This window comes from Oncorhynchus keta, chromosome 37, assembly GCF_023373465.1.
Source record: "Oncorhynchus keta strain PuntledgeMale-10-30-2019 chromosome 37, Oket_V2, whole genome shotgun sequence".
Classification (NCBI taxonomy): Eukaryota; Metazoa; Chordata; class Actinopteri; order Salmoniformes; family Salmonidae; genus Oncorhynchus; species Oncorhynchus keta.
Window position 1 is genome coordinate 13799624 of NC_068457.1, and position 26214 is coordinate 13825837.

Genomic DNA, 26214 nt, shown 5'->3' on the forward strand with positions numbered 1-26214 from the left:
GATGAAACCAAACTTTAAAGTGAAATCGTACAATAAGTGATTTATTGAACAGAAAAAATATGTAATACAAAATCAAACACATGTCCTCAACACAAAACCATTTACAGCGGACGTTCCCGGTCTTACACACAGTAATTAAACTAGGCTACCTACAGAATTTAACTACTTAGGCTATCTATTTATTATGTGATAGAATATACCATTAATATGAAAACACGTTCGACAATTAATAACGCAAATAGTAAGTATAAATAGCTATTTGGCCAAACATTGAATCTGAAGTTCAATTAATTCTCTGCAAGCGCGACGGTGTTGTTGCGTATCAAAGGCGCGCAACATACACAGCACATAATAGGCTCTAATTGATTTAATTCATTTTTACCACAATTCACATTTCGACTATGTAAAAACAACACATATTATAATAACAGCCAAGAGACTTACCGCACCCGTTGGACTGACAGAAGTAAGAAAGACACCAGCAACTTGGTTGTCATTGTTCATGAAAATGACTTATGATGAAGACGGTGGAGACTTCTACGTTGTTAGAGCGATGAGTATAGGGAGCCAGGGAGAAGGAGCGGTATATATAAACTGGAACTATGCACCCCGAGTATAGTTTCTTATAGGAAATCCATCAAATCTCCTGATAGTCGACCATGGATTAGGTTGAATTCATCCGCGTTCGGAAATCGCCGGGATTGTTTGAGCCGCTCGGTTCCTTCTTTGCAACGTCAATGATCAACGTCTTAAACAGCAGCACCCCACCTCCTTCCGTTCCATTCAATTACAGTAACCAGTTTATGCACCGACATGATGACGTTATTGTTCACAAGGTACAGTAGGGCGTCTACCTACAGAACGAGACTCGTAAAAAGCCTTAAACATTAAAGTATGCAAGCAACATCTTAACTTTGACTAGCCTATTCACTTTCACACGTTTTTCATTGCAAATTGTAGCTCATTGGATTACATATCATTATCAATATTGCTATAAAACGCTATTACTTTAAGATAAATTATCACTTGATAAATTTCAAGCAGAAAGCCATGGAAATGGCACCATATCCTCTCAAAGTTGCTCCCTTTCTGAGAAAAGGCTGGTTGCCTACAATGCTTTCCCAACCAAAGTCGTGCTCTCCCTGTTTTTAGGAAACATGAAAATGTACAGTAAACTATCGCAGGCTAAACCCTGACACATAATGCTATTGGCCACTTCGTGTTGGTAGCGTTCGTTTTTAGTATCATTTACTTTCGATTAAACCTATAAAATAATCAACAAAACGTGAGGAAGTTTGCACTGAGAAGCCAGACCACTTCCATTCGGCTGGCGGCAGTACTGCAATTTAGGGCTACTATATCTGTCTGTCCAACCTGGTCTCAAAGCATTTCACATTATTCTGTACGTAAATCTGATATACAGTTTTCGCATGATATGTTTGTTTCATATGGTATGTATTAATTAGTGAATGTCCACCACCCATTTCGTATGATATCCTACAAATTACAATTTTTATTATATGTTACGAATTTACAAAACATACAAAATGTTAGGATTTTTCAAATGTACAATAGGTTACGGATTTGTAAAACGTTCGTTGGCGGATAACGTTAGCTAGCTGGCTAATGTTAGCTAGGCTAGGGGGTTAGCTAAAAGGGTTAAGGTTAGCTGACATGCTAAGTAGCTGCTAAGTAGCTGCAAAGTAGATGATAAGTAGTACGTAGTTGGAAAATAGCTAACTAGTTAAAATTGTCCGTGATGGGATTCAAACTCACAACCTTTAGGTTGCTAGACATTCTCGTTATACACCCCCCCCCACCTTACTTTTGGTTTTCATTTACTATGTTACATCTTGTCTATGAGACCGGGCTGGTCTGTATGCCAGTGGAATAATACTGTACAGCGGATTTACCTTTTGATGTCTCAGACCCAAGATATAATCTGCCCTAGTAGGAAATAGCAGTTTCCCATGTATGGAGCAGGAACGCAGCCACAGGAGAGGGAGAGAGAGGCTTATTTTTCCCTGGATGCATATTATAATCCCACACCAATTAGAAAGCAAGCACCCATCTCTCCCATTTTGTCAAGCTAATGCATTTTGCTTTCATCAATCAGGTTGGATTCAAATAGATGGAGTATGTGGCTTTACTGTGTAATACAAGTAGCCTGATATAGGCTACTGTATAGCCTATCTACATGCAACATGCATACACAGATGATATAGGCTACTGTGACCGAAAACCATCCATTCTGTTTGATAATTTCTCCCTCCTGAAAACAGAATATAATAATGTGGTAAAAAGCGATTTCAGTGTACTAATTTAATCAAATAATGTACATACATTTATTGACACTTTTTAGTCACATAATCCATTGATGCATCAGACACACACATGGGTGGTAGTGTATGCACTATGCTAAGCTACACCCTCATATCGATGAGCTATCATGTGTCTTTTTCTCAGCGTAGCATTGAAATCGTACATTTCTCCCTGCCTGCTAACACACACCGCAGCTGTCCACTCCATAGGAGCACCACCATTTGTCATCAGTTAGGGCTTAAATTGGAGGGAAGCACACAGGGCTCCTGAATGGAAAAGCAACTTAAGCGGAACTAAATCCTTGACAAACAGATGTATGGCAGATGTGGCTGCCACAGTGACTGATGGGATGGAATCAGTCCTCTCTCTCCCTACACAACAGGACCTCCTGGGCCAGTATTTCTGTAATCCATCGAGTCATCAGTGCAGTCCCCTCCTCTCCCATCCTTTGCTAGTTGCTATTAGTGACAAGCGATAGCTCATACATGACACCTCCATGGGGTCATGTTCCATTTGTCCCCTTTAAGATGTACTCTTAAGTCTGATTGGTGGATATTCTTTCAGAGGGATGCCTCATTGTCAAGTGCTTAACAAATTAAAAACATTTGACTGCAACCTAAAATTATGTACACATTTACACCAGTACAAGGAGAATAGTACACATAACTAATTAATATACTGTATCTGAAATGACATGAAATAGGTTTGATTTGTATTGGAATGACAGCATGTAATGGTGTGGCTAGTGGCAATTTACTTTGTGAAAGTCCTTTATCTTGAAAACATGATTGCTGACATGCAAAACCATTTTGGGACTGTGTCAATAGTGGACTAATGAAGAAAATACATACACGTTTTCTGTTGTTGTGGATTATTCCTTTAACACAAGATGTCACATAGAGACATACAAATAAAGAAGTATTTTAGTCACTGTCTCTATATACACGAAGAATGTCTTTGTTGCCTAGGGGATCTGAATATAAAATAATAATAACAATAATACATGTAGTTATTGCGTTATCTACAACATGATACTTAAATGAGAACTGTAACGTCAGTGCCATTTAAATTATCCATCCGTCACCAATAACATATCCATAATTATCCATCTATTCTCTCTCTGTACACGCTGTGTCGACGAGTTTACATGATTCTAAGCAACAGCTTGTTACATATAGGCTGTATCTCCATCTTTTACTGAAGTAGGGATTATTTTTTTCTTCCCAGTACGGAGACCTTGAAGCACAAACGTATTCTTTCTTGTTTCATCCATTATTCTTCTTTCTCTCTTTCAAAAAAAAGATACCCGTCTCTCAGTCTCTTGAGTCTGTAACAAGAATGTAGGTGTTACCACAGAGGCATCATGCCCCAGAGCCATACCCACATGCTCTCCTTCCCGTACCCTGAACAAAGCGCTCTGGGCCTGGGGTGAGGGTGGGTGGTCGTCCCCATGTGGTTGGTTCTCTCTCCAGGGGCCATATCAGATAGTGTTTAACAGGTACAAGCTCATTATCCCAGGCTAATTAGATCCTAGCGGACTTCAGGGACTGGGGCCAATCTGGTCATGACACAATGAGGATAGGACAGCAGTGTAGGAGGGCTGTGTTCAGTAGGGCAAATGGTAGCAAAATGTTTTGAAACGGTAAATTAAAATAAGTGTTTCTTATTTTATTTATTACAGGAAGTCCCTTCCTGTTTCAGTCCGTTTTTCCCCCCATTTGATGCCTAAGGAAGACATATCCTGTTACAGTACACGAGTTCAACCTTTCACACCAAAGGGCAGCTCAATACTTCAAAGTAGGCACCCTCTCCCTCTAGCTTAGGGAAAACACTTCCATTGCAATTGAAAAAGTCAGACCTAATCAACCAACCATTTCATAACTTGGTAATGATTAGAATGTTCCGACTGTGCACCTTCACCTAGGTTGATTAGACTGTATAATCAATTACATCACAGCGTTGTATCTTGCTAGCTTATTTGGCCTCTGTCTCCACAGTTAGACCCACGTTTGTCAAAAAATTATGAATCTGTACATTATATAGATAGAGGTAAGAAATAGTAACATTTTAAATTGGACAAACAGTACATGTGAGATGGGCAAAAATGACAAAAGTATAACAACGTATGTATCCAATAGAGATAAGAGAGATTTGTCCGCAGCATTATACAAACTTCACAAACTGACTGGAAATGACACTGAAAATCATTATTCGCCACTTTCCGTAACGTCCTAGCTTCCGCTATCTTACTTCATACTACTAACACAGCATGTGTTTCTCAGTCTCCTATTCTTCAAGATGACCGCGTTATAAACAACAACATAAATGCCATGACCGTTTTCAATTCATTTGAGGCCAGGACAAATGTCCACACTGCAGCATTTCAAAAGGTCCTTGTCGAGTTTCACTTTCAAAATGCCTTTGATTTTCACGTTCAAAATGTCATTGTTGAATTAAAGCAATGTACAGTAGGTATAAAGAGGAAATATCAAGACAAACATGGGTAGAGTATCTCTCTAAAAAGCTTCATGCAAATGACAGTAATGAGAAAGACAGAACCCATCTCCCATCCTTTGTGACACAGTATCATTTTCTTCAGCAGCTTGTAGGCCAATACGGTTGAAGGTAGGGTCGTGTGTTTGAGAAAGACACTATGTTGGAGCCAATATGTTGACTCCTTTGATGACCGGTTCTCTGTTGAGGTAAGTAGCCCAGTACACTAGGTTAAAGGTTCCAAATAGGACAGGGAAAACTATCCGGGACATTTTGTCGATTTTGCTCACGCTGTTGTAGGTTTTCTTGGGGTCCAGGACTTCTGTTTCAGACGATCTTAGTTGTATGGAGGTGCTGTTGGAGATGGTGGAGATAGAGATATCCTTAGTGATGTTGGGGGTGTAGTTCACTCCTGCTGTACAGACGTTGTTGGGCTTCTTAGAAAGCACCATAGGGTCCCTTTTCTGTTGAGATAAAACATTTCAAATGTATCATTTAATATTTAATACGGTACTATTTGTGTTGGATGGATACAAATAGTCAGTGTTACATGTCGACCCTCACAAACCGGGGCTAAACGTTTTTTTTTATTTTAACTTAACGATTTCTGTCAGTAATTATTATGCATGTACAGCATCAACGTTTCCATCACGTCATCCCAAAAATACGACCGTAGCTCTCTATCACTTTTCAATGGTGGGATACGTGCTGGGACCCTCCATGGACTCACCTTTGGGTGCTGAGCCTCCATGGCCTTCTTGCCATCCCACGCCCAGCTCCTCTTGGTGAAATAGTTGACGGTGGCAAACTCGATGAGCGCGGAGAAGACGAACGCATAGCACACAGCGATGAACCAATCCATGGCTGTGGCGTAGGCCACCTTGGGCAGCGAGTTGCGAGCGCTGATACTGAGAGTCGTCATAGTCAGCACTGTAGTGACACCTGGTTGAAAAACAGAGACGTCATGTTCATTAGGGCACACAGTGGAAAAGGTTTTCAAATGTTTTGCAATGGAAAAAAATCTAATAAGAGTTACTAATTGGACAAGGCCATGTAGTCCCTCCTTGTTTCAGTCCGTTTTCTTCCATTCTCTGCCTAATGAACCCTACCCATGTATGATGAGTGAGCTACAGGTTGTAATATATTATTTAGTGTTTGGGAATCGAGTGGTTGACATAATCTGTAGTGACGTGTGGAAGCTGTAGACATTTTGGGATCATCAACTAGATTCAGCCGCGGGCACATTTGTTCTTGAGCGGATGGTCAGGGGGCCGGAACATAATTACAAATCATTTGTAGACTGCAAATAGACCGCAAGAAGACCAAACAAGTATAATATTTCACAAAAACATAATAATTTCAAACATTGCTACATTTGTATTCAATAACATACAGTATACAGTATATACAACAGTTTGTGGACACACATTACAATTAGTGGATTCTGTTTTAAAGTATTAAATCGAGCACACCGCCATGCAATATCCATAGACAAACATTGCCAATAGAATGGCCTTACTGAAAAGGTCAGTGACTTTCAACGTGGAACCGTCATACAACAGCTCAGCCGCGAAGTGGTAGGCCGCACAAGCTCACAGAACGGGACCGCCGAGTGCCGAAGTGGTAGGCCGCACAAGCTCACAGAATGGGACCACCGAGTGCCGAAGTGGTAGGCCGCACAAGCTCACAGAACGGGACCGCCGAGTGCCGAAGTGCGTAGCGTGTAAAAATCATCTGTTTTAGGTTGCAACACTCAATACCGAGTTCCAAACTGCCTCTGGAAACAACGTCAGCACAAGAACTGTTCATCGGGAGCTTCATGAAATGGGTTTCCATGGCCGAGCACACAAGCCTCAGATCACCATGCGCAATGCCAAGCGTCAGCTGGAGTGGTGTAAAGCTTGCCGCCATTGGACTGGAGACGCGAATGCATAGTGCCAACTGTAAAGTTTGGTGGAGTAGGAATAATGGTTTGGGGCTGTTTTTCATGGTCCGGCTAGACCCCTTAGTTCAAGTGAAGGGAAATCTTAACGTTACAGCATACAATTACATTCTACACGATTCTGTGCTTCCAACTTTGTGGCAACAGTCCTGTTTCAGTCCCGTTCCAGCATGACAATGCCCCCATGCATAAATAGAGGTCCATACAGAAATGGTTTGTCAAAATTGGTGTGGAAGAACTTGAGTGGCCTGCACAATGCCCTGACCTCATCCCCATTGAACACCTTTGGGATGAACTGGAACGCCGACTGTGAGTCGGACCTAATCGCCCAACATCAGTGGCCGACCTCACTAATGCTCTTGTGGCTGAATGGAAGCAAGTCCCCGCAGCAATGTTTCCAGAAGATTGGAGGCTGTTATAGCAGTATAGGAGGGACCTACTCCATATTAATGCCCATGATTTTGGAATGAGATATTCGATGAGGTGTCCACATACTTTTTTTGGTCACTAATAATAGCTCTCTCTATTATGGCTGGGAATACTTTGGAATAGATTTTCAAAATGGAAATCACTTCGAGCTGATTTGCTGGTGTTTTTACAGTCTTATTTCCAACAATAAATAAATTAAAGTATAAAAAAAACAATGCATTTATTTTTTCTCAGAAAACAAATAAAATCACCCGCCAGTTGGGGAACCCTGCTGTAGACATTCAGGGTTTTTTTAGGGACAAGAGAAAGGTGTTCATCACCTGTGATGTCTATAATTGCCTGAAAATCTATTTCAAATTGGCGTCATCATGGATGATAGAGATAATTGTAGTTTAACCAGGTCGTTATTGTGAAAGGTAATTCACTCTCAATGACTTATCCGGCTAACTAAAGGTTTAAATAAAAAAATCTAACACGATTCATGAATATTGTGATGAGTGTACAGTATGTGTTGGGTGATGTGGCAACACATAGTGTTCATTTTGAGTTGAAAGTACACTTTTTGGTAGAGTTTATCCAAGTGGTTGTGTTGAGGTCATACTAACCAAAAACGGTCCTGGCTGGTACAGATTCACGGTTGAGCCAGAAGGACACCTGGGACAGGATCACGGTCATGAAGCAGGGCATGTAGGTCTGAATGACAAAGTAACCAATCTTCCTCTTCAGGTAGAAGTGACACATCATGACTGTGTATTGTCCTGTTGGTTTAGAGGACGGTGGGACAAAGAAATGAATTATTGCGGTGGTAACAACGATGGAGATATACAGTAGAAGGACATAGTGAATCGCTAAGTCATCCTGCATTTTTAAATAATTGTATTATATATTTGAGAATTTTATCGAACTTTATAATATGCACTTTTGTTTAAGCGTTATATTTAAAAAAAAAAACTCATGACAAGGATGCAACAATCGGCAACAAATATAATTATCTAAGAAAATAACTATGCAGATGAATAAAATATGATAGAAAATGGTGTCCCTACAATATGTATGTTTTACACTCAATAATGTGACAGTTGCTGTGTGAGGTAAATGTTGAGGTAAAAAAAGGGGAGAGGAAAAAAAACAACATATCCTGTTAACCAACTGAAGATTGCATTTGAAGCTTTAAAAAAAAATCCTTTCCAGCTTCCCACAGCCGGCGCCTGATAAACTATAGAAAATCCACTGATGACTGCTGCGTTCTCCAGGCAAAATCCGATTTCTGTATCTCACTAATCCCCTGTCACAATCTGCATCCTGCCATCAGGGAAAACGCTAGCTCAGTCCTGCCCACTCACTCAGCTCGGCTCTGCTCTGCTGTGCTCTGGCCTCGCACACTCGACAAGGACGCGACGCTACCAAATCTCCAGCGACTGACGGACAGATATCTGCACACCTTAGCTCCTAGTTAATCACAATTCTCCCAGGGGTGTGATGGAGGGGGGTTGACCTGGTGCCCCATGGGAAGTTTGTGTTTCTGTGAGCCAAAAGGACGCAGGGCCAACGCAGGCACCATCATGTCTCCAGCCCCAGAAGCCCCAGCTAGCCGGCGTCTTCTCGGCCCACCGGGGAGACACCCATGACTCCCAGCCTCTCTCCGCCTCGAGCGAGCGAGCGACCGACCGACCGGGGATCCGATCCTCCATCCGGACTGTTTGCTGTTGATGCATGGAGCCCGATGAGACTCATAGAGGAATGAACATGTACCTTTGGTGGATTTTACTGCAAGGATTCTGGAGCGTTTATGGGGAACTTCCATTCATTGCAGACAATAACGCAGCCATGTTGGTCAACTGGTGAGTACTAAGGCAACGGTGGTCACAGAATGTTCTTGAAATACTTTACTTACATGTAAATATGCAAATATAAATAAGAAAACAACTGGAATAGGCTGTCTATTGGGATTATGTCCAAAGGAGACATTGCATAAAGGCAATATATATATTCCATATATTTCCCTCTTTTACCAAACAGTGTACTATATCATTTTAGGGGAGTACGGTGCTTATTTTGTAAATGTACTGTGAGGGGGTATAGGATGTCATGTCTCTAAACCGAGCCGTTTGATAATCTCGTCTTGATTTAGCCATAGAGGGATTGTACCTAAGATTAGGCACATGCTAATTCAAGAACCACAACAGAACTGACCCACTGGATTCCCATCGGGGACAGTGAACTCTACTGACTTGGCCCTGGGCCAGACAGACGGCCTACAGCCACCACCTGACCTCCGCAGCTCCCATTTGTCACTTGCTGGCAAGCAGAGAGGAGCAGGTGGAGGAAAGGAGATGCGCAGAAACACACTTTTAGCTCGCGGGCCTACTGAAGTTTGGGGTCAGTCCACAAATGGACTATAGTTGACACTTTACAGTGGCCCTGCAGGGAAGCTTATAGGATCCCGTTGCCTACTTAACAGGCAGGGAGGGTTTTTAGTTCTTATCCATGATCAAGGGAGATTGCCATGGAGGGACTGTCCTGCCTCTCCTCTCCTTTCATGGCCAAAGAGTTAAACGGCTGTGATGATGACTCTGACTGGGCTGGATGGTTTCTGCTATTCTACGCACAACACTAGGGAAATCCACACTTTTAACAGCCATTCTGCAGACAGCAGCTGATGTATATTACAGTTCCACTTTACATAAGGGAATTAAAGCCTTTCAGTCCCACGTGTCCCTGCCCGGGAGCCTGGGATGTCCAATCCCTTGGGGGGCTGTGATGTCGTCCTCTTATGCAAAAGCCTGATGGGGGAGTCAACATGGGATTAACCCTTGACTCAGGACAGGAATAAGTGACTCCACGTGTAGCCTAAGTGACAGCTGGCTACTTCCCTTCCTGCTCTTGCTCCTTCTCCAAACTATTTCCTTCCCCCCCTCTAGCCTATAGTGAAGTACAGTGGAGTTTGGAGAAGTCAAACTAAAAATGACATTGAAAGGAATAGGACACTTTCCCCAAAATATAAATTCCCTAACTTAATCGCCAAGAGTCTACTGACACACTTGTGCGTCCATCTAAGTAACATAATAACAGAATCCCCATGAAAATCGGTCAGTTTAAGATGGAGATATTTGCATGGGCTATGTCTGAATCCACCTCATCCGCCTACGTCAGCGTTCCGCACCTGCGGTAGAAGGTGGCCGAGCTACATCGGTGTTTGTCAGACCATGAGACATCCCGGGCTTTGGTCTTCTCACCAAAACGTCTGTAGCGTCCGAACGGTTTGACCTACCAACTAAGATGACCACTCTATGGAAAGATGAGGCTTTCGTTTTGCTCTACGAACCCCCAGAAGTGTCACAGGACTCGTCTGAAGGTAACCCATACAAATGAACGGAAGAATGGAGGTAGTTTTGTGGCAACAACAATTATGGGTTAAATGTGTCCAAAAAAAACACATATTTCCTGAGCTTTCTTATGTCTCCTAGATATAGGACAGACATTTCAAAACCTTCTTTTAAATCCATGTTGAATGTGTTACCCAATGCGTTTCTATGGGCTATAGTAGTAAAGGCCAAAATACAATATTTGATCAAACATATTTTTCATATATTCTTTGATACCTAAAGGGGTCCTACAAATCTAAATCAAAATGTCTCAATCTACATTCCATTCCAACATCCATATGTGCATAGCAATTAGAATGCATACCGTAATACATTGCTTAATTCTAGGGTATGCAAGTGTGGATATCGGAAGAGGCCTGGGACAGGTTGAATGTATATACAGTTGAAGTCGGAAGTTTACATACACCTTAGCCAAACACATTTCCTGACATTTAATAATAGTAACAATTCCCTGTCTTTGTTTAGTTAGGGTCACCACTTTATTTTAAGTGTAATGTCAGAATAATAGTAGAAATAATGATTTATTTCAGCTTTTATTTCTTTCATCACATTCTCAGTGGGTCAGAAGTTTACATACACTCAATTAGTATTTGGTAGCATTGCCTTTAAATGGCTTAAAAGCTTCCCATAGTAAGTTTGGTGAATTTTGGCCCATTCCTCCTGACAGAACTGGTGTAACTGAGTCAGGTTTGTAGGCCTTCTTGCTTGAACACGCTTTTTCAGTTCTGCCCACAAATGTTCTATAGGATTGAGGTCAGGGCTTTGTGATGGCCACTCCAATACCTTGACTTTGTTGTCCTTAAGCCATTTTGCCACAACTTTGGAAGTATGCTTAGAGTCATTGTCCACTAGGAAGACTCATTTGTGACCAAGCTTCCTGACTGATGTCTTGAGAAGTTCAATATATCCACGTAATTTTCAGTTAGCCATGCTAGCTAATAAGTTAGCACTTTAGCGAGTGTACTCGGCAAGTAGCCAATACTATGACCTACCTCATGATGCCATCTATTTTGTGAAGTGCACCAGTCCCTCCTGCAGCAAAGCACCACCACAACATGATGCTGCCACCTCCGTGCTTCACGGCCGGGATGGTGTTCTCCGGCTCGCAAGCGTCCCGCTTTTTCCTCCGAACATAACAATGGTCATTATGGCCAAACAGTTGTATTTCTGTTTCATCAGACCAGAGGACATTTCTCCAAAAAGTACAATATTTGTCCCCATGTGCAGTTGCAAACCGTAGTCTGGATTTTTTTATGGCGGTTTTGGAGCAGTGGCTTCTTCCTTGCTGAGCGGCCTTTCAGGTTATGTCGATATAGGACTCATTTTACTGTGGATATAGATACTTTTGTACCTGTTACCTCCAGCATCTTCACAAGGTTGATTTGCATTTTTCGCACCAAAGTACGTTCAGGCATTTGGAAATTGCTCTCAAGGATGAACCAGACTTGTGGAGGTCTACAATTTCTTTTCTGAGGTCTTGGCTGATTTCTTTAGATTTTCCCATGACGTCAAGCAAAGAGGCACTGAGTATGAAGGTAGGCCTTGAAATACATCCACAGGTACACCTCCAATTGACTCAAATGATGTCAATTAGCCTATCAGAAGCTTCTAAAGCCATTACATTATTTTCTGGAATTTTCCAAGCTGTAAAAAGGCACAGTCAACTTAGTGTCTGTAAACTTCTGACCCACTGGAATTGTGATTCAGTGAAATAACCTGTCTGTAAACAATTGTAGGAAATATTACTGTGCACAAAAATGCACAATGTAGATGTCCTAACCGACTTGCCAAAACTATAGTTTGTTAACAAGAAATTTGTGGAGTGGTTGAAAAATGAGTTTTAATTACTCCAACCTAAGTGTATGTAAACCTCCAACGTTAACTGTACCTCACCTCGACTGGTGTAGATGTCCTCAGAGCCTGCGGTCTGGCCAATCAGGTGGTACTGGTTGAGGCGGGATCCGTCTTCTGCCACCACTACAGACTTGGCAGCACCGGTTTGCCAGAGGTACACCACCTCAGAGACTGGATAGGCATCTGAAAGAGAGAAACAGGACACTGTGAGGATGCTAATGAGATATTATACAGGCCAGGGCACATATCAGGAACTAGCATGTCTCAGATCGAAATTATAGTTGAAACTCAGATCTTGAGTCAAGCGACACTAGGATGAAGCTATTTCTAGGGCTAAAAGTTCTTCTGGCAACACAATCGGAGGCCTATATCGTGTAAGCTTGACATGCATGCTGGGGAAGGAACATAACAGTTTGTTACTTATGTCCAGGACACAAGGTTCCTCATATTCTACTCTAAGTGAAACTAAGTAGTGGTTTGGTGTTCAAGTTGATTTGTTTAGCAAATGCAAAGTCCTGGTGCCAAAAAGTTTCTTCTGATCCTGCTGTGTTGAGTACAGCTAGGCACCCATTGCGTTTGTGGATTTGTCACTTATGTGGTGAATGGTTTTCTCTCTAAGAACAGATCTTAAGAGACGACATAGCTATACCCAAACTCTTTTCCTTTACCATAGTAAGGAAATCGACTGGAAGCTGTACAGTATAGACTAGAATAAGGGACTCTGCCAACTTTGGCCCTCTGGGGGCTTCAGGCTTGGATTGAACTGTGGTTGAGCGCATGTTTGCAACGCAACACAGCTTGTTAATCACATAGCCACAGTGGCTGATTGGAGCTGACAGTGTCGGCTAACGCTGACCCCCAAGGTCTGGTCCAAATTACGCCTCTGCCACGGCAGAGAGGGTCATCAGGCATGGTGACATACAGAAAGACACAGATGCATACGTAGACAGACAGACAAATGGTTAGACAGACAGACAGGCAGGCAGGCAGACAGACACACACACAAACCAACCAACTTCAGATTGTAGCCTACTAGTTTTTTTTGCTCAAGTCAGTGATCTGTAATCAAATTATTTCCCAATTAATCTAAAAGGGAAATTACTTCTCTTGTCAGCTCTCTGTGTGGATTACAGGAGGGTCCAGTGTGGAGGTCACTCTAAAGCTGGGGCAAAGCCCTAAAGACTCATGACATCCACAAGGAGTTGCATTGGCTCCTCTCCTGAAACACTGACCCAAGATAGAACACAAAGGCCTGCCAACCATTAGGATCTCTTAATAGGCTGTATCAATAGAACAGTCTGGATCGAGGAGTAATACAATGTTCAGGTCAGGTCAGCTACAGTTTACAGTAGCCAGGTAGGGCATGTCAAATATGAAGATTTTTGAGATCTGTTACAACCAGAAACACACTTTTTACACTACTCATAACAGACAGCTATCATTTGAAGTACAAATGTATCTATTTTTCCTTTTTTAAATTAATTAACAAAAGTATTGTTACTCTCAAATCATGAGATATATACTACGTACATTCTACACTGAATAAAAATATAAATGCAACATGTAAAGTGTAGGTCCCATGTTTCATGTGCTGAAATAAAAGATCCCAGAATTATTCTAAACACATAAAAATATTTTTTTTCTCTCACAAATTTGTTTACATCCGTTTGTGAGCATTTGTTCTTTGCCAACATAATCCATCCACCTGACAGGTGTGGCATTTCAAGAAGCTGATTAAACAGCATGGTCATTACACAGGTGCACCTTGCGCTGGGGAAAGGTTGAGGACAGGTAGAGGTTTGTAAACCAGGTCAGAGTCAGATGGGTACACGAAGGCAGACAGGCTCGAGGTCAGGGTAGGCAGAATGGTATGGCAGACAGGATCAGGCCAGACAGAAAAGGTTGGAACCGGGAGGACTAGAAAAACAACAGGAGCACAGAAAAATACGCTGGTAGGCTTGACGAGACAAGACGAACTGCCAGCAGACAAACAGAAACCATCGGTATAAATACACAGGGGATAATGGGAACAAATTGGAGACACCTGGTGGGGGGTGGAGACAAGCACCAAACAAGTGAAACAGATCAGGGTGTGACAGTACCCCCCCTCTAGGGGCACCACCTGGCGTCCTACCCGGGCGCATACCTGGTTGACCGGGATGCCGGCGGTGAAAGTCAGCGATGAGGGCCGGGTCCAGGATGTCCTTAGCGGGGACCCAGCACCTCTCCTCCAGGCCATAACCCTCCCAGTCAACCAGGTACTGGAAACCCCTGCCCCGAGGTTGAACACTCACGAGGCGTCTCACCGTGTATGCCGGATGGCCATCAATGAGACGGGGGGCCTGGAAACAGGAGACAAAGGGCTGTGAGACAAAGGTTTCATCTTAGACACATGAACCATGAGATGTATACGGAGGGAAGCAACAGAAGACAAACAGCAGTGGGACTAAGAATTTTAGAGATCGGAAAGGGGCCGATAAAGCGGGGGAAAGTTAAATGGGATTCCACCCTGTGGGGCAGATCCCGAGTGGAGAACCATACCCTCTGCCCGAGACGATAACGGGAGGAGTTCTTAGGGAGAGCGGACCGGGATCTCTTCCAGGTACACCGACAGCGATGGACTAACATCTGGGCTGAGGGTATGCTGACCTCTTCCTCTTGCTCTGGGAAGAGTGGAGGCTGGTAACCCAGGGAACACTCGCTAGGTGAGAGCCCAGTGGCCGAGCAGGGAAGGGCGTTCCGGGCGTACTCCACCCACACGAGTTGCTGGCTCCAGGTGGTAGATTGGCCGAGATGAGGCACGGAGTGCCATCTCCGGGTCCTGATTGGCACGCTCCAACTGGCCGTTGGACTGAGAATGAAACCCGGAGGACAGGCTAGCCTACAACCCAATGAGGGAACAGGTAACTTGCAAGTAACTTGGGGAGGGGAATGAAATGGGCGCCTTTAGAAAACCTATTCACCACTGTAAGGATGGTGTTGTTGCTATCAGACAGAGGGAGACCAGTGACCGGGATATATGCAACCAGGGGCGATGAGGCACCAGGGAGTGGTTAAAAGAAGCCAGCTGGAGCTTGCCTCTGAGTCTTGTTCAGAAAACATAGTGGGCCACCAAAACCTTTGCCGGATGAAAGCCAGGGTCCAGTAGGAGCCGGGATGATAGGTAAGCGTCGAGGAATGTTCCCATTCCAGGACTTGGGGAGCGGGTCTGAATCAGGGCCCCCTGGGGTCCGGCTGGGAATGCTGCACGTTGTGGACCAGGCTCTTGATTCCCCAGACAAGTGTAGTAGCGAGACAGGAGGTAGGGGAGGATGGTCTCTTGGTCTGCTGGTGTAGCCGCAGAACTATACAGGCGAGAGAGAGCATCAGGCTTAACATTATTGGGCCCAGGGCGGTATGTGATGGTAAAGTTAAACCGAGTGAATAACAGAGCCTTGTTTGGAGTTGAGGAGTTTAGCGGTGCGAAAATATTCAAGTTTCTTAAGGTCGGTCCAAACTAAGAATGGATGTTCTGCCCTTTCAAGCCAGTGCCTCCACTCCTCCAGCGCCAACTTGACCGCAAGAAGCTCTCGATTACCAATGTCATAGTTCCTCTCAGCAGAATTCAGGCGATGAGAAAGGAAAGTGCAGGGGTGCAACTTTTGGTCCTGGGCCGAATGTTGGGACAAAACGGCCCCCACTCCAATGTCCGAGAAGTAAACCTCCACCACGAACTGACAGGATGCCCTGTCGGCAGCTTAAGACCATGGGAACCTTAGGATAAGTGAGTGCAGAGAGGGAAGAAGCCAGGGTGCTGTGGCTTCGAATGAAGCAGCAGTACAAAACATTGCACCTGCACTCTAGAGGTGGGTTGGGGCCAATCCATCACCACTTTCACCTTGTCAGGCTCCATCTGAACGTCCCCTTCAGCGATGACGTATCCCAGAAAAAAGATAGTGGAGCAATGGAATTCACACCCTCAGCTTTCACAAACAACGGGTTCTCCAGGAGGTGCTGGAGGACATGTCGGACATGTGCTTGAACAGAACGGGAGCAAACAAGGATGTTGAAGGCGTTCTTCCACTCGTCTCCCAGCAGCCAGAGAGGGAATATAGCCGCCCATGAGGCAGTGTGGTGGAGGAAGTCATTGGCACAATCATGGGGCGATGTGGAGGAAGGGAGGTGGCGCAAGCCTTGCTGAAAACCTCCAGGAGGTCCTGGTCTTCCGCGGGAAAGGCGGAGAAATCCAAGGCTTTTCCAGAGCCCGCAGGAGGACATCCTGGGACAGACTGTGCCGTTTTAAGGAAATGTGAGTGTCAGAACGGACTCCAACCCAGGATAGAACCAGTGATCCAGTCAATCAGGGGGTTGTGCCTCTGGAGCCATGAAAATCCCAAAACAACAGGAACATGGGGAGATTCAATATGTAGAAGCTGTATGGACTCAATGTGATTGCCCGACACTCACAGGTTAATGGAAACCGTACTGTGAGTGACCCTGCCAATGGAGCGTCCGTCCAGTGCTCTGGAATCCATGGGAATGGAGAAGAGTTGTGTGGAGATGCTCAGATACTAGAGTAGCGTACACAAAACTCTCGTCAGCCCCAGAGTCAATGATCACCCGGAGAGATTTAGACCAATCACCCCACAACAGGATAACATGGAAAGGGGTACGAGTAATAGGAGTTAGAAGACTCCCAGTATGGCCCACCAGCGTACTCGTATCTACTGATGAGCCTGTTCTTTTACTGGACAGGTGGATATGTAATGCCCTGTAGCACCACAATACAGGCAACTGTTGGAGCTCAGCCTGCGTAATTGTTCCTTAGGCGACAAACTAGCCCTGCCCAGTTGCATAGGCTCTGGAGTAAACGAGTCGCCCGTCCCTGATGATTCCAGAGGGGGCTCGGGTGACTCGGATCCTCTCGAGAATGCAGGCTTCGGGGAATTCCTGGGTTCTTGGGAGGCGAGAAAGCAGTCATGGACGAGTGTGGCCGAGAACAGATCTCTCTCTCCTGCGTTCCCGTAGGCGCCCAGATCCTTATGGTTAAGGCTATGATGGAGTTGTGTCTAAGGGTAACTCCCGAGCTGGGAGTTCGTCTTTAATCTCCGCTAATATTCCATGAAGGAAGATGTCAAACAGGGATTCCAGGTTCCAGGCAGTCTCGGCGGCCAACGTGCGAAAGTCTACCACATAGTCAGCCACACTACAGGAGTCTTGACGTAGTAGAAGTAGCTTTCGGGCCTCCTCTCTCCCAGACACCGTTGAATCGAACACTTTACTCACCTCCGCCACGAAATCCTCCAGATGAAGGCAAATGGCAGATTGTTGCTCCCAAACCCTCGTTTCAAATAATAAATATCTCACCTGTTTCCCAGGTGAGAGCCCTTACAGACATCAGCGTTATGAGATATAATATCTTCGAACAATCCAAAGGAAACGAAGAGGGTTGCAGCTCAAAAGATGAGGGAGCAATGGGAAAGAAACGCCCGGCAGGTTCCAGGATCCCCAGCATAGCGCTCTGGAGGAGGTAAGTGGGGTTCTCAGGAAGCCGGAGTAGGCTGGATAAAATCACCATTGGTAGCACGATTACTGAGCAGCTGGCAGGTCTCCGTTGTGGCATGTTGCCTGATTGATAGTCCATGGAATTTCTCCAGTAATGATTTGAAACACTGGACATGGCGTTCCGCCAAAGTATGTCCTTCCGTAAGGTAGCTCCTAATTATTCCAATGGTGCCTCAATGCAGGGAGAGTGCTGGGTCAGTCATGGCCAGTTCATACGATAACGACACAGGACAAGACCCAAATGCAGATACAGGAGGCAGATGGTCTTATATTTATTAATAGACAAGGGGCAGGCAAGAGGCAGGTCGAGGACAGGCAGAAGTTCGTAAACCAGGTCAGAGTCAGTCAGATGGGTACAGGACGGCGGGCAGGCTCGAGGTCAGGGCAGGCAAATGGTATGGCAGGCGGGCGGGCGGGCTCAGAGTCAGGGCAGGCAGAAAAGGTCAGTACCGGGAGGAATAGAAAACAGGGACTAGAAAAACAGGAGTACGGAAAAACGCACGAACTGGCAACAGAAAAACGGAACCATCGGTTTAAATACACAGGGGATAATGGGAACAAATGGGAGACACCTGGTGGGGAAGTGGAGACAAGCACAAGACAGGTGAAACAGATCAGGGTGTGACAGCCACAGATGTCTCGAGATTTGAGGGAGCGTGCAATTGGCACGCTGACAGCAGGAATGTCCACCAGAGCTGTTGCCAGATAATTTTATGTTAATTTCTCTACCATAAGCCGCCTCCAACGTTGTTTTAGAGAATTTGGCAGTATGTCCACTCGGTCTCACAACTGCAGACCCCGGGTATGGCATCATGTGAGCAAGCGATTTGCTGATGTCAATGTTGTGAACAGAGTGCCCCATGATGGCTATGGGGTAATGGTATGGGCAGGCATAAGCTAAGGACAATGAACACAATTGCATTATATCGATGGCAATCTGAATGCAGTGATACCGTGAAGAGATCCTGAGTATATTTGTCATGCCATTCATCTGCTGCCATCAGCTCATGTTTCAGCATGGTAATGCACAGATTAGGGCCTGATGAATTTATTGCAATTGACTGATTTTATGATATGAACTGTAACTAAGTAAAATCTTTGAAATTGTTGCACTCTGCGTTTTATATTGTATGTAAAGTATAAGGGTGCAACCTTTAGGGTAGTCAGAAACCTAGTCTTGGATTCAGGAAAGCACTGGCTAGGACATTACCTGCAGTCCAACAAAGAGAATTCAATCAAGTGCAGATGAAGGATTTACGTGTTATCAGAGGTGTTAACCTCATTTAAACTGAAACAACTAGCAAGCTGTTCCTCTCTTGAACACTGTCACTGTAGAAACAGTGTTGGATATTGATGTGAAACCACACCTGTCCTAAAAATACAGCGACAACATTCTGAGAGAAACCTCAGAAACAGCACCTTTCCTATCTGCTATCAATTTGAGTCCGAGGTCTCTTTAAGCATGCAGGGAGATGCAGAGGAAAGTGGATAGTGAGGAATAATGGGCCAGTCAGAACCATGGGAAATAAGTGGAGGTACAGATATAGGATCTTAATTTGAGAGAGTTTGCTATAGCAGGGAAATAATCCTACAGCAACAGGAAATTTGAATTGTTATTTCGATTGTAATTGACGGAAATTTTTCAGAAGTTAAAATCCAGTCTGAAATGAATTTCAAGGTGGAAATTACAAATTTGAGAATCATTTTAAATCCTCAAATACACTACATGTACATGTTCTGCATTGCAGAAAAGTTCTCCTGCAACAGGTTGATCAAATTAATATCCTGCATCTGTATAGAGTCCTCAGCATTTGTAGATGGTTTGCATATAAAATTGAAAAACACAAAGGCCTAGAGAACCAGGTTAAGAAAGGGAAGAACCACAGGAACCTGGAAGAAAGAAAATGAGACACAGAGAGAGAGAACACTGAGAGAGAGAGAAGGAAAATGAGACACACAGAGAGAGAGAACACTGAGAGAGAGAGAAAGAAAATGTGAGGGTGAGTCATGTTCTTCAAGGCTATACACTGTACCAGTCTACTTCATTTCAACTTCATTTCCATGTTCCATGTAATTTTTGTAAATATCTTTTTTTTTATTTTTTTAATTAAGGATGAAAAGAATGACTGTAGTTTAATCCCCGGATGACAAAGTGTCTTTCTGGATTAAAGAAAATAATCAAAATGAGGTACACTGTGAATGTTCCTAGGGACTAAACAAGCATTTCTCCCTCGTTGTAGGAAGAAAATGCCTGTGTGTGTGTGTGTGTGTGTGTGTGTGTGTGTGTGTGTGTGTGTGTGTGTGTGTGTGTGTGTGTGTGTGTGTGTGTGTGTGTGTGTGTGTGTGCTGTGTGTGTGTGTGTGTGTGTGTGTGTGTGTGTGTGTGTGTGTGTGTGTGTGTGTGTGTGTGTGTGTGTGTGTGTGTGTGTGTGTGTGTGTGTGTGTGTGTGTGTGCGTGTGTGCGTGTGTGTTGGGTGGGAAGAACAAAGAAAAAGAAAGTGATGGATCAATGTAAAGTGCAGTAACTAAGCAACCAAGCTCAATAGCATGTCATAGCACTTTGCTGTAGTACTGGTACTACTTGCCATGCCTAGTGGATTGCTATTTACAGTCAGACTTCTTGGATGGCTTTAGCCCGAAAGCCAGGGCCAAAATGTAAAGTTGGGTGGGTTTAGAAGCATTAAGGATAATGACGCGGGAGATACCACGATTTAGTAGTAGAGCTAAAGGATTTGGCAGGCGGTGCCTGTCACCTATGCCAACTTAACGGCAACCTCTACCCGACTGAGATTGCACGGTACAAACCCATCTATTACATAACATGAACATTAGGAGTTGCGATAGATGAATGAGTAACTGAATGAACGAATGGCTGAATGAGTGAATAAACAAATGAATAAACGAACAAACAAATACATGGACAATGAACAAGTGAACAAATGAAATGATGGATAGATTTGATATCATCTTTGTTTAGATACTGTCCAAGCACCCATATATCTTAATCTGAAAACCTGAGCCATCTACTGTACCTGTGAGGAGACTGTGCTAGTACCTAATACTAATAGGATGGTTTTACAGCGTCTAAAACCCTCCTGTGATTTTAATTGACCATGGGAATAGAAAAGAGCTACACCGTGCATACAGCAATGCACTGATTGAGCCTTGCCTGTAATACGCAACCCATTTAAATCAGTCTCGTATATCAAAAGAGGTTGTGCCTAGGTCCCAAATGGCACCCTATTCCCTATTTTGTGCACTACTTTTGACTCAGGTTATGCGGTCCTCTGTACTCTCCATACAGATAACCTTGTGTTAGCAATGCATGGACGACAATAGAGAACCCAGCCCCTAAAAGCACTTCAGTTCACCACAGCTCTGATCGGTTGAAGACTGAGAGAGACTTGAGTGCCATCATTCCATAGACTTCAATGACTGTTTATTACAGCACTCTTGTAGATTATTTCTGTATCATGATATAGTTTTTTACACCAATTTAACCATTTTATGAATTTAGATGTGGAATAGTGTCAAAAGGGCCCACTTTTGACCTGTGATGTATTTTTACTGGTCATTTCAATATTTTACTGTTCCTTGTAGTACAGTGCACTAGTTATGAGGTAATCTTCAAAAAAGAGTGCCTGCTAAAAATACAATATGCAATAGTGTGTCAAAAAAGCATAAGAAGGCGATCCCACATCTCAAGTATGACGTTGCATTGACCCCCGAATGACATCTTAGCAGCAGCAGCATGGTCAGGTCAGACATTTTCCATGCTAATCCACAGACCTATACAAATGTAGGCTCTTAATTTTGTTCCAGTTTGTTATAGCAGGAAAATAATCAGGAAACAGGAAATAATGAATGGACATTTTTGTAGAGGTTGATACATTTTTCATTAGGGCAAATCAAGTGTAAAATTTCAATGTGGAAATGACAAACTTCAGAAGCATTTTTAACTCTCAAATAGACTCCACATTTGAAATGTCCTGCAACAGTTCTCCTGCAACAGGGTGATCAAATTACAATCCCACATCTGTACAAACATACACATACTCCCTCCTCCCCACACCCTACCACATCCATTGTACTTATCATGGACATTATTTGATAAGACTTAGTTTTTCTGTGCCGCTTGAAAAAAAGGTAAACTGTGGGCCAAGAGAGTAAAGGCAAGATGCACATTCCATCGTCCTTCATATCCCCTGTGAGCTGGGCTGCACAGGAAAGCAGTTGTATCTGGTGGTGAAGTGGGATGTGTGGGTGATGGAATGAGAAATAGAGCCTGTGGTCACAGTGCTCAGACAACTGGCTATACTGTAGTAGCTGTATCGGTATGCTCTGTATGTAAATGACTCAAATGCAAATGTTTTCTGAGTGTCTGGCCTTTTTTTGTCAGGGCAAATCTAGTCTGAAATTTCAAAGTGGAAATTCTGAACTTTAGAAGCCTTTTTAAAACTCAAATACACGACAAGTTTGCGTTTCCTGCTTAGCAGAAAAATTCTCAGCAACAAAACAGTGATCAAATTAAGATCCTACACCTGTAGGGGCAGTCCAATCAGCTAGGTAATCTGGCTATATACGTCCTATGGTGTGACAAAGCCCAGGGTTTACTATAGTGTGACATGCTCAGGGCATTCCTATTAGCTTCCCTGGGACTATCCATCTGTGGTGACCCTGTCTAAAAGGTCTAGGTACAGCTGAGCTATTTCAGGCCAGCACTTAAACCAGGCAGGCAACACCCATACCAACCCCGCCTTGCCCCAACCCACAACACTTCATGAGAATGTTAACATAACAGGATGAGATGCTTAGCTGCAGATGCTGGTGTGACACCTGGATGAAAGAGTACAAGCAGTTTCCAGTTCTGGAAATCCTCTGGGTTTAGGAACGTATGGTTTTCAACTTGAGAGGGGGGTTGAGGGGTTTCACCTAACTGTTGAGAATTCAAATAGTAGAATACGCCGGGTGAAATTTCGAAACTCGGTTGTGCATAAGCAGTTTTCTTCTTGTTATGCCAGTCACTGACAGTCACTCAATTAGCCCATGTCAGCATGAAAAAAAAGGTGAATAGGTCTAGCCAGCTATTTAAACTTGTTGTAGTGGCGGCAGGTAGCCTGGAAGTTAAGAGTGTTGGTCCAGTAACCGGACGGTTGCTGTTTTTAATCCCTGATCCGGCTCTGTCTGTGCCCTTGAGCAAGGCACTTAACCATAATTGCTGCTAAAAGTCACTCTTGGATAAGAGCGTCTGCTTAATGACTAAAATGTAAATGTAGTAATCATGGCTGAATTACCGACCAGGCACGAAGGGCCATTGATTTTGTTTGTCACTCTCACTCAAATACTATATTAACATGGCATAAGTCATTGCAAAATGTGTCAAATTTCCGGAAACTAGCTTTAAAACTGTAAATAATTTGCTCCATCCCAATAGCATAATGTGTTGAATTACAGGAAATTAGCTGTAAAACTTTTCTCCGCTCCATGGCAAAATGAGTAGAATTGCATAGAATGAGTTCTAAAATTGCTAAATGTTCTCTTCGCCCCATGGCAAAACGTGTAGAATTGCAGACAACATGCTTTAAAATTGCTACATTTTTTTCTATGCCCATGGCAAAATGTGTGGAATTGCAGGAAATGTACTTTTAACTTTTTCTCTCCGCCCTCAAGAGGGGGGGCTACTAAAATGTTTTGCCAGCGAGGTGTGGGGTCCCCCAACCAAATCTCGCTGAAGGTGCACACAAGGCTAGGGCCAGCCCTGCCTGACCATAGTCTGCTTTTAGGTCTAATTAGTAAATGGGAATACAACCCTGGGAGCCCTGGTGAAGTGGTACAGTAGGATAGCCCAGGTGCTGAGGACACAGGCCACGTGCCAAGTTACCAAAGGTAATTAAGGGCCTGGTTACCTGAGGTAATTAAGGGCCAGGTTACCTGAGGTAATTGAGGGCCAGGTTACCTGAGGTAACTAAGGGCCAGGTTACCTGAGGTAACTAAGGGCCAGGTTACCTGAGGTAATTAAGGGCCAGGTTACCTGAGGTAATTAAGGGCCAGGTTACCTGAGGTAACTAAGGGCCAGGTTACCTGAGGTAATTAAGGGCCAGGTTACCTGAGGTAATTAAGGCCAAGCAATTTGATTAAAGGATGGATACACCTTTTGACACTCCACCTAGTTTAACTGAACCAGGTTTAGCTCCTCCGGCTTCAGGATTCAGGTCCTTCCTTATTGCGGCGCCGTCATTGTGGCTGGATCCTGTGTTCTTTCCTTGTTCCATATGTACCATCCTATACTGTGCAAGTTCAATTGTCTCTTTAGAGGAATTGATTTGGTAGTTTTCTGAGTTGGAGGTTTACCGAGCCGTGCTGTCATTGACTCATACTCCGATCATAAGAAGTCTGGGCCTAGTAATGTTTATACGTATGGGATCTGTGCCGTTGTATTATTGGGGTGGCAAAGCGTAATACACTACATATCAACACATAATAATAATAATATATTATTATATTATTATATTATTATTATTATTATCAACACATGGCATTGTACTCACAGCTTCCAAACTTCAAAGGGCAAGCGTGAGCATCCATTGGGAAGTCCTCCAACTGCATGGGACACTCTGCCGATATGGTTAACCTAGAGAAAGACCCAAAAGATCAAGACAATAAACCCAAATCTCCTGCAGATATACTATGATAATCCTGTTCATTACAAATCCAGTGCTGCCGTCATCATCGTCATCTTCGTCTCCAGCGCTAATGTTAGTTGCATAGATAGGACAATGCCTGTACGATTACATCACAGGGTTTATTTTTTATTATTTGTATTTTTTTTCTCCCCTTGTAGGCCTCATCATTTCTAGACAGAAACACCAAGAATTCACCCTGATCCAAGCACACGGCATTACATAGATTATACTGCCATCTTGTGGTGGTTGTATTATTTGTGAATTAACGGCTGTGGTTCACGTCAAATCCCCCATGTGCTGTATGTCAAGAGTGGATTCACAGAGAACTTCTCCACAAAGTAACCACACATAGTAACACATTGATATACCAACGAAATGAGGCCACCTCTAGTCCTTGAGGACCATATGGACTCAGGTTGTGTTCACTTCACTGCATCATTATTCAATGTTATTACTTTGCTTCTATGTGTCAAAAACAGCTGACATGTTTCAAGATCTTATTGGATCATATGAAGCCCAATTCTCATTGGTCTGCATTATGAACAAGAAAGGCTGCCATCATGTGGTTATAAGAGAAACTGCAGGACTGGAAATTGAATAACCTGATATTTCTGTCTCACAAGGAAAGTATATTGGTATACAGGTATGATACGCTATATCCTAATGTAAGTCCATGCATAGAGAGCTGCCTTTTCCCCTTACAAAATTAGGGCTACAAATCCCCCCTCAAGTAACATGTAACAGGTGTCATCTATTCTAAAACATCCCATGTAATCCATTTTTTTGCATTCACAATAATGAACCTGCATTTGTTGTGTGATTAACCTTTACGTGTTATGTGCTGATGTCACCAGTGCACGTCAAAGTAATGGACATGCCAAAAAGACTGCACTAGTTCCTTAATACGCATATTTCATGCATCAGAGGTACAGTTTGCTATGGAAATGAGAATACTACATGATCCTCTCGTGCTTTAACCTCTTCTGCATCATAATATAATGGGGTGCAGCCTGTTCTCGTTAAGCACATACATTATGATGGAAATGGATTAGAACACTGTATGAATTATTTGTGGCGACGAATGTATGACTTGCTCTGAAAACTCTGTTGCTCTCGGGCTAATGTTTTGGGGCGGGGGGGTGAGAATGCAATCACATTTAGTCATTAGAGAAGGAGAAGGAGCTTTCCCCTGATGTCGGTGGATTCTGAAAGGCTGGACCATGCAATAAATCTAGGTAGCGCGCTAATCTCCTTCCTGGTAATGGAAATACATTAGGAGACAGGAGTAAAACCGGAGCGATTCAAAGCAGAAACGTTCTGATGTTTCATTTCCTGAGTCGTTGGGAAATCTATTATCTTTTTAAATGATGGGCCTGATATCCGCTTCTTCTTCTTCTTCTTCTTCTTTCACTCATCTGACGGCCATTCCAGCGACGGCGATGCCTGATCGTGCTAAATAGTGCCAGTTCACATGGCCATAAGGGGTTAATATGGTTCATCTATTTCTCTTGCATCTATTTATCTGGCATTAATATGATCTTAGTGGGTGGTATTGATATGGA

General features: G+C 43.5%; 3 protein-coding genes across 4 annotated transcripts in view; 1 reads left to right on the plus strand and 2 right to left on the minus strand.

Moving 5' to 3' along the window:
* The window catches only part of LOC118370242 (gamma-aminobutyric acid receptor subunit gamma-3-like), a 41325-nt gene extending 40070 nt beyond the window's left edge, over positions 1-1255 (minus strand). Inside the window, exon 1 of the mRNA XM_035755163.2 lies at positions 445-1255. Within this exon, the coding sequence (XP_035611056.1) occupies positions 445-497 (53 nt within the window). The 5' untranslated portion in view covers positions 498-1255. The remainder of the gene's footprint in view (positions 1-444) is intronic.
* A 955-nt stretch (positions 1256-2210) lies between these two features.
* LOC118370244 (gamma-aminobutyric acid receptor subunit alpha-5-like) overlaps positions 2211-26214 on the minus strand; it is a 32473-nt gene continuing 8469 nt past the window's right edge. Inside the window, exons 6-10 of the mRNA XM_035755169.2 lie at positions 24518-24600; positions 12466-12609; positions 7792-7944; positions 5546-5757; positions 2211-5279 (exon numbers count right to left, since the gene is read on the minus strand). Of these exons, the coding sequence (XP_035611062.1) occupies positions 4974-5279; positions 5546-5757; positions 7792-7944; positions 12466-12609; positions 24518-24600 (898 nt within the window). The 3' untranslated portion in view covers positions 2211-4973. The remainder of the gene's footprint in view (positions 5280-5545; positions 5758-7791; positions 7945-12465; positions 12610-24517; positions 24601-26214) is intronic.
* The window catches only part of LOC118370243 (gamma-aminobutyric acid receptor subunit beta-3), a 57329-nt gene continuing 39676 nt past the window's right edge, over positions 8562-26214 (plus strand). Inside the window, exon 1 of one of the 2 annotated variants that reach the window (XM_035755165.2) lies at positions 8562-9027. In XM_035755165.2, the coding sequence (XP_035611058.1) occupies positions 8900-9027 (128 nt within the window). In that variant the 5' untranslated portion in view covers positions 8562-8899. The remainder of the gene's footprint in view (positions 9028-26214) is intronic. The other variant, XM_035755166.2, reaches the window with a different exon arrangement.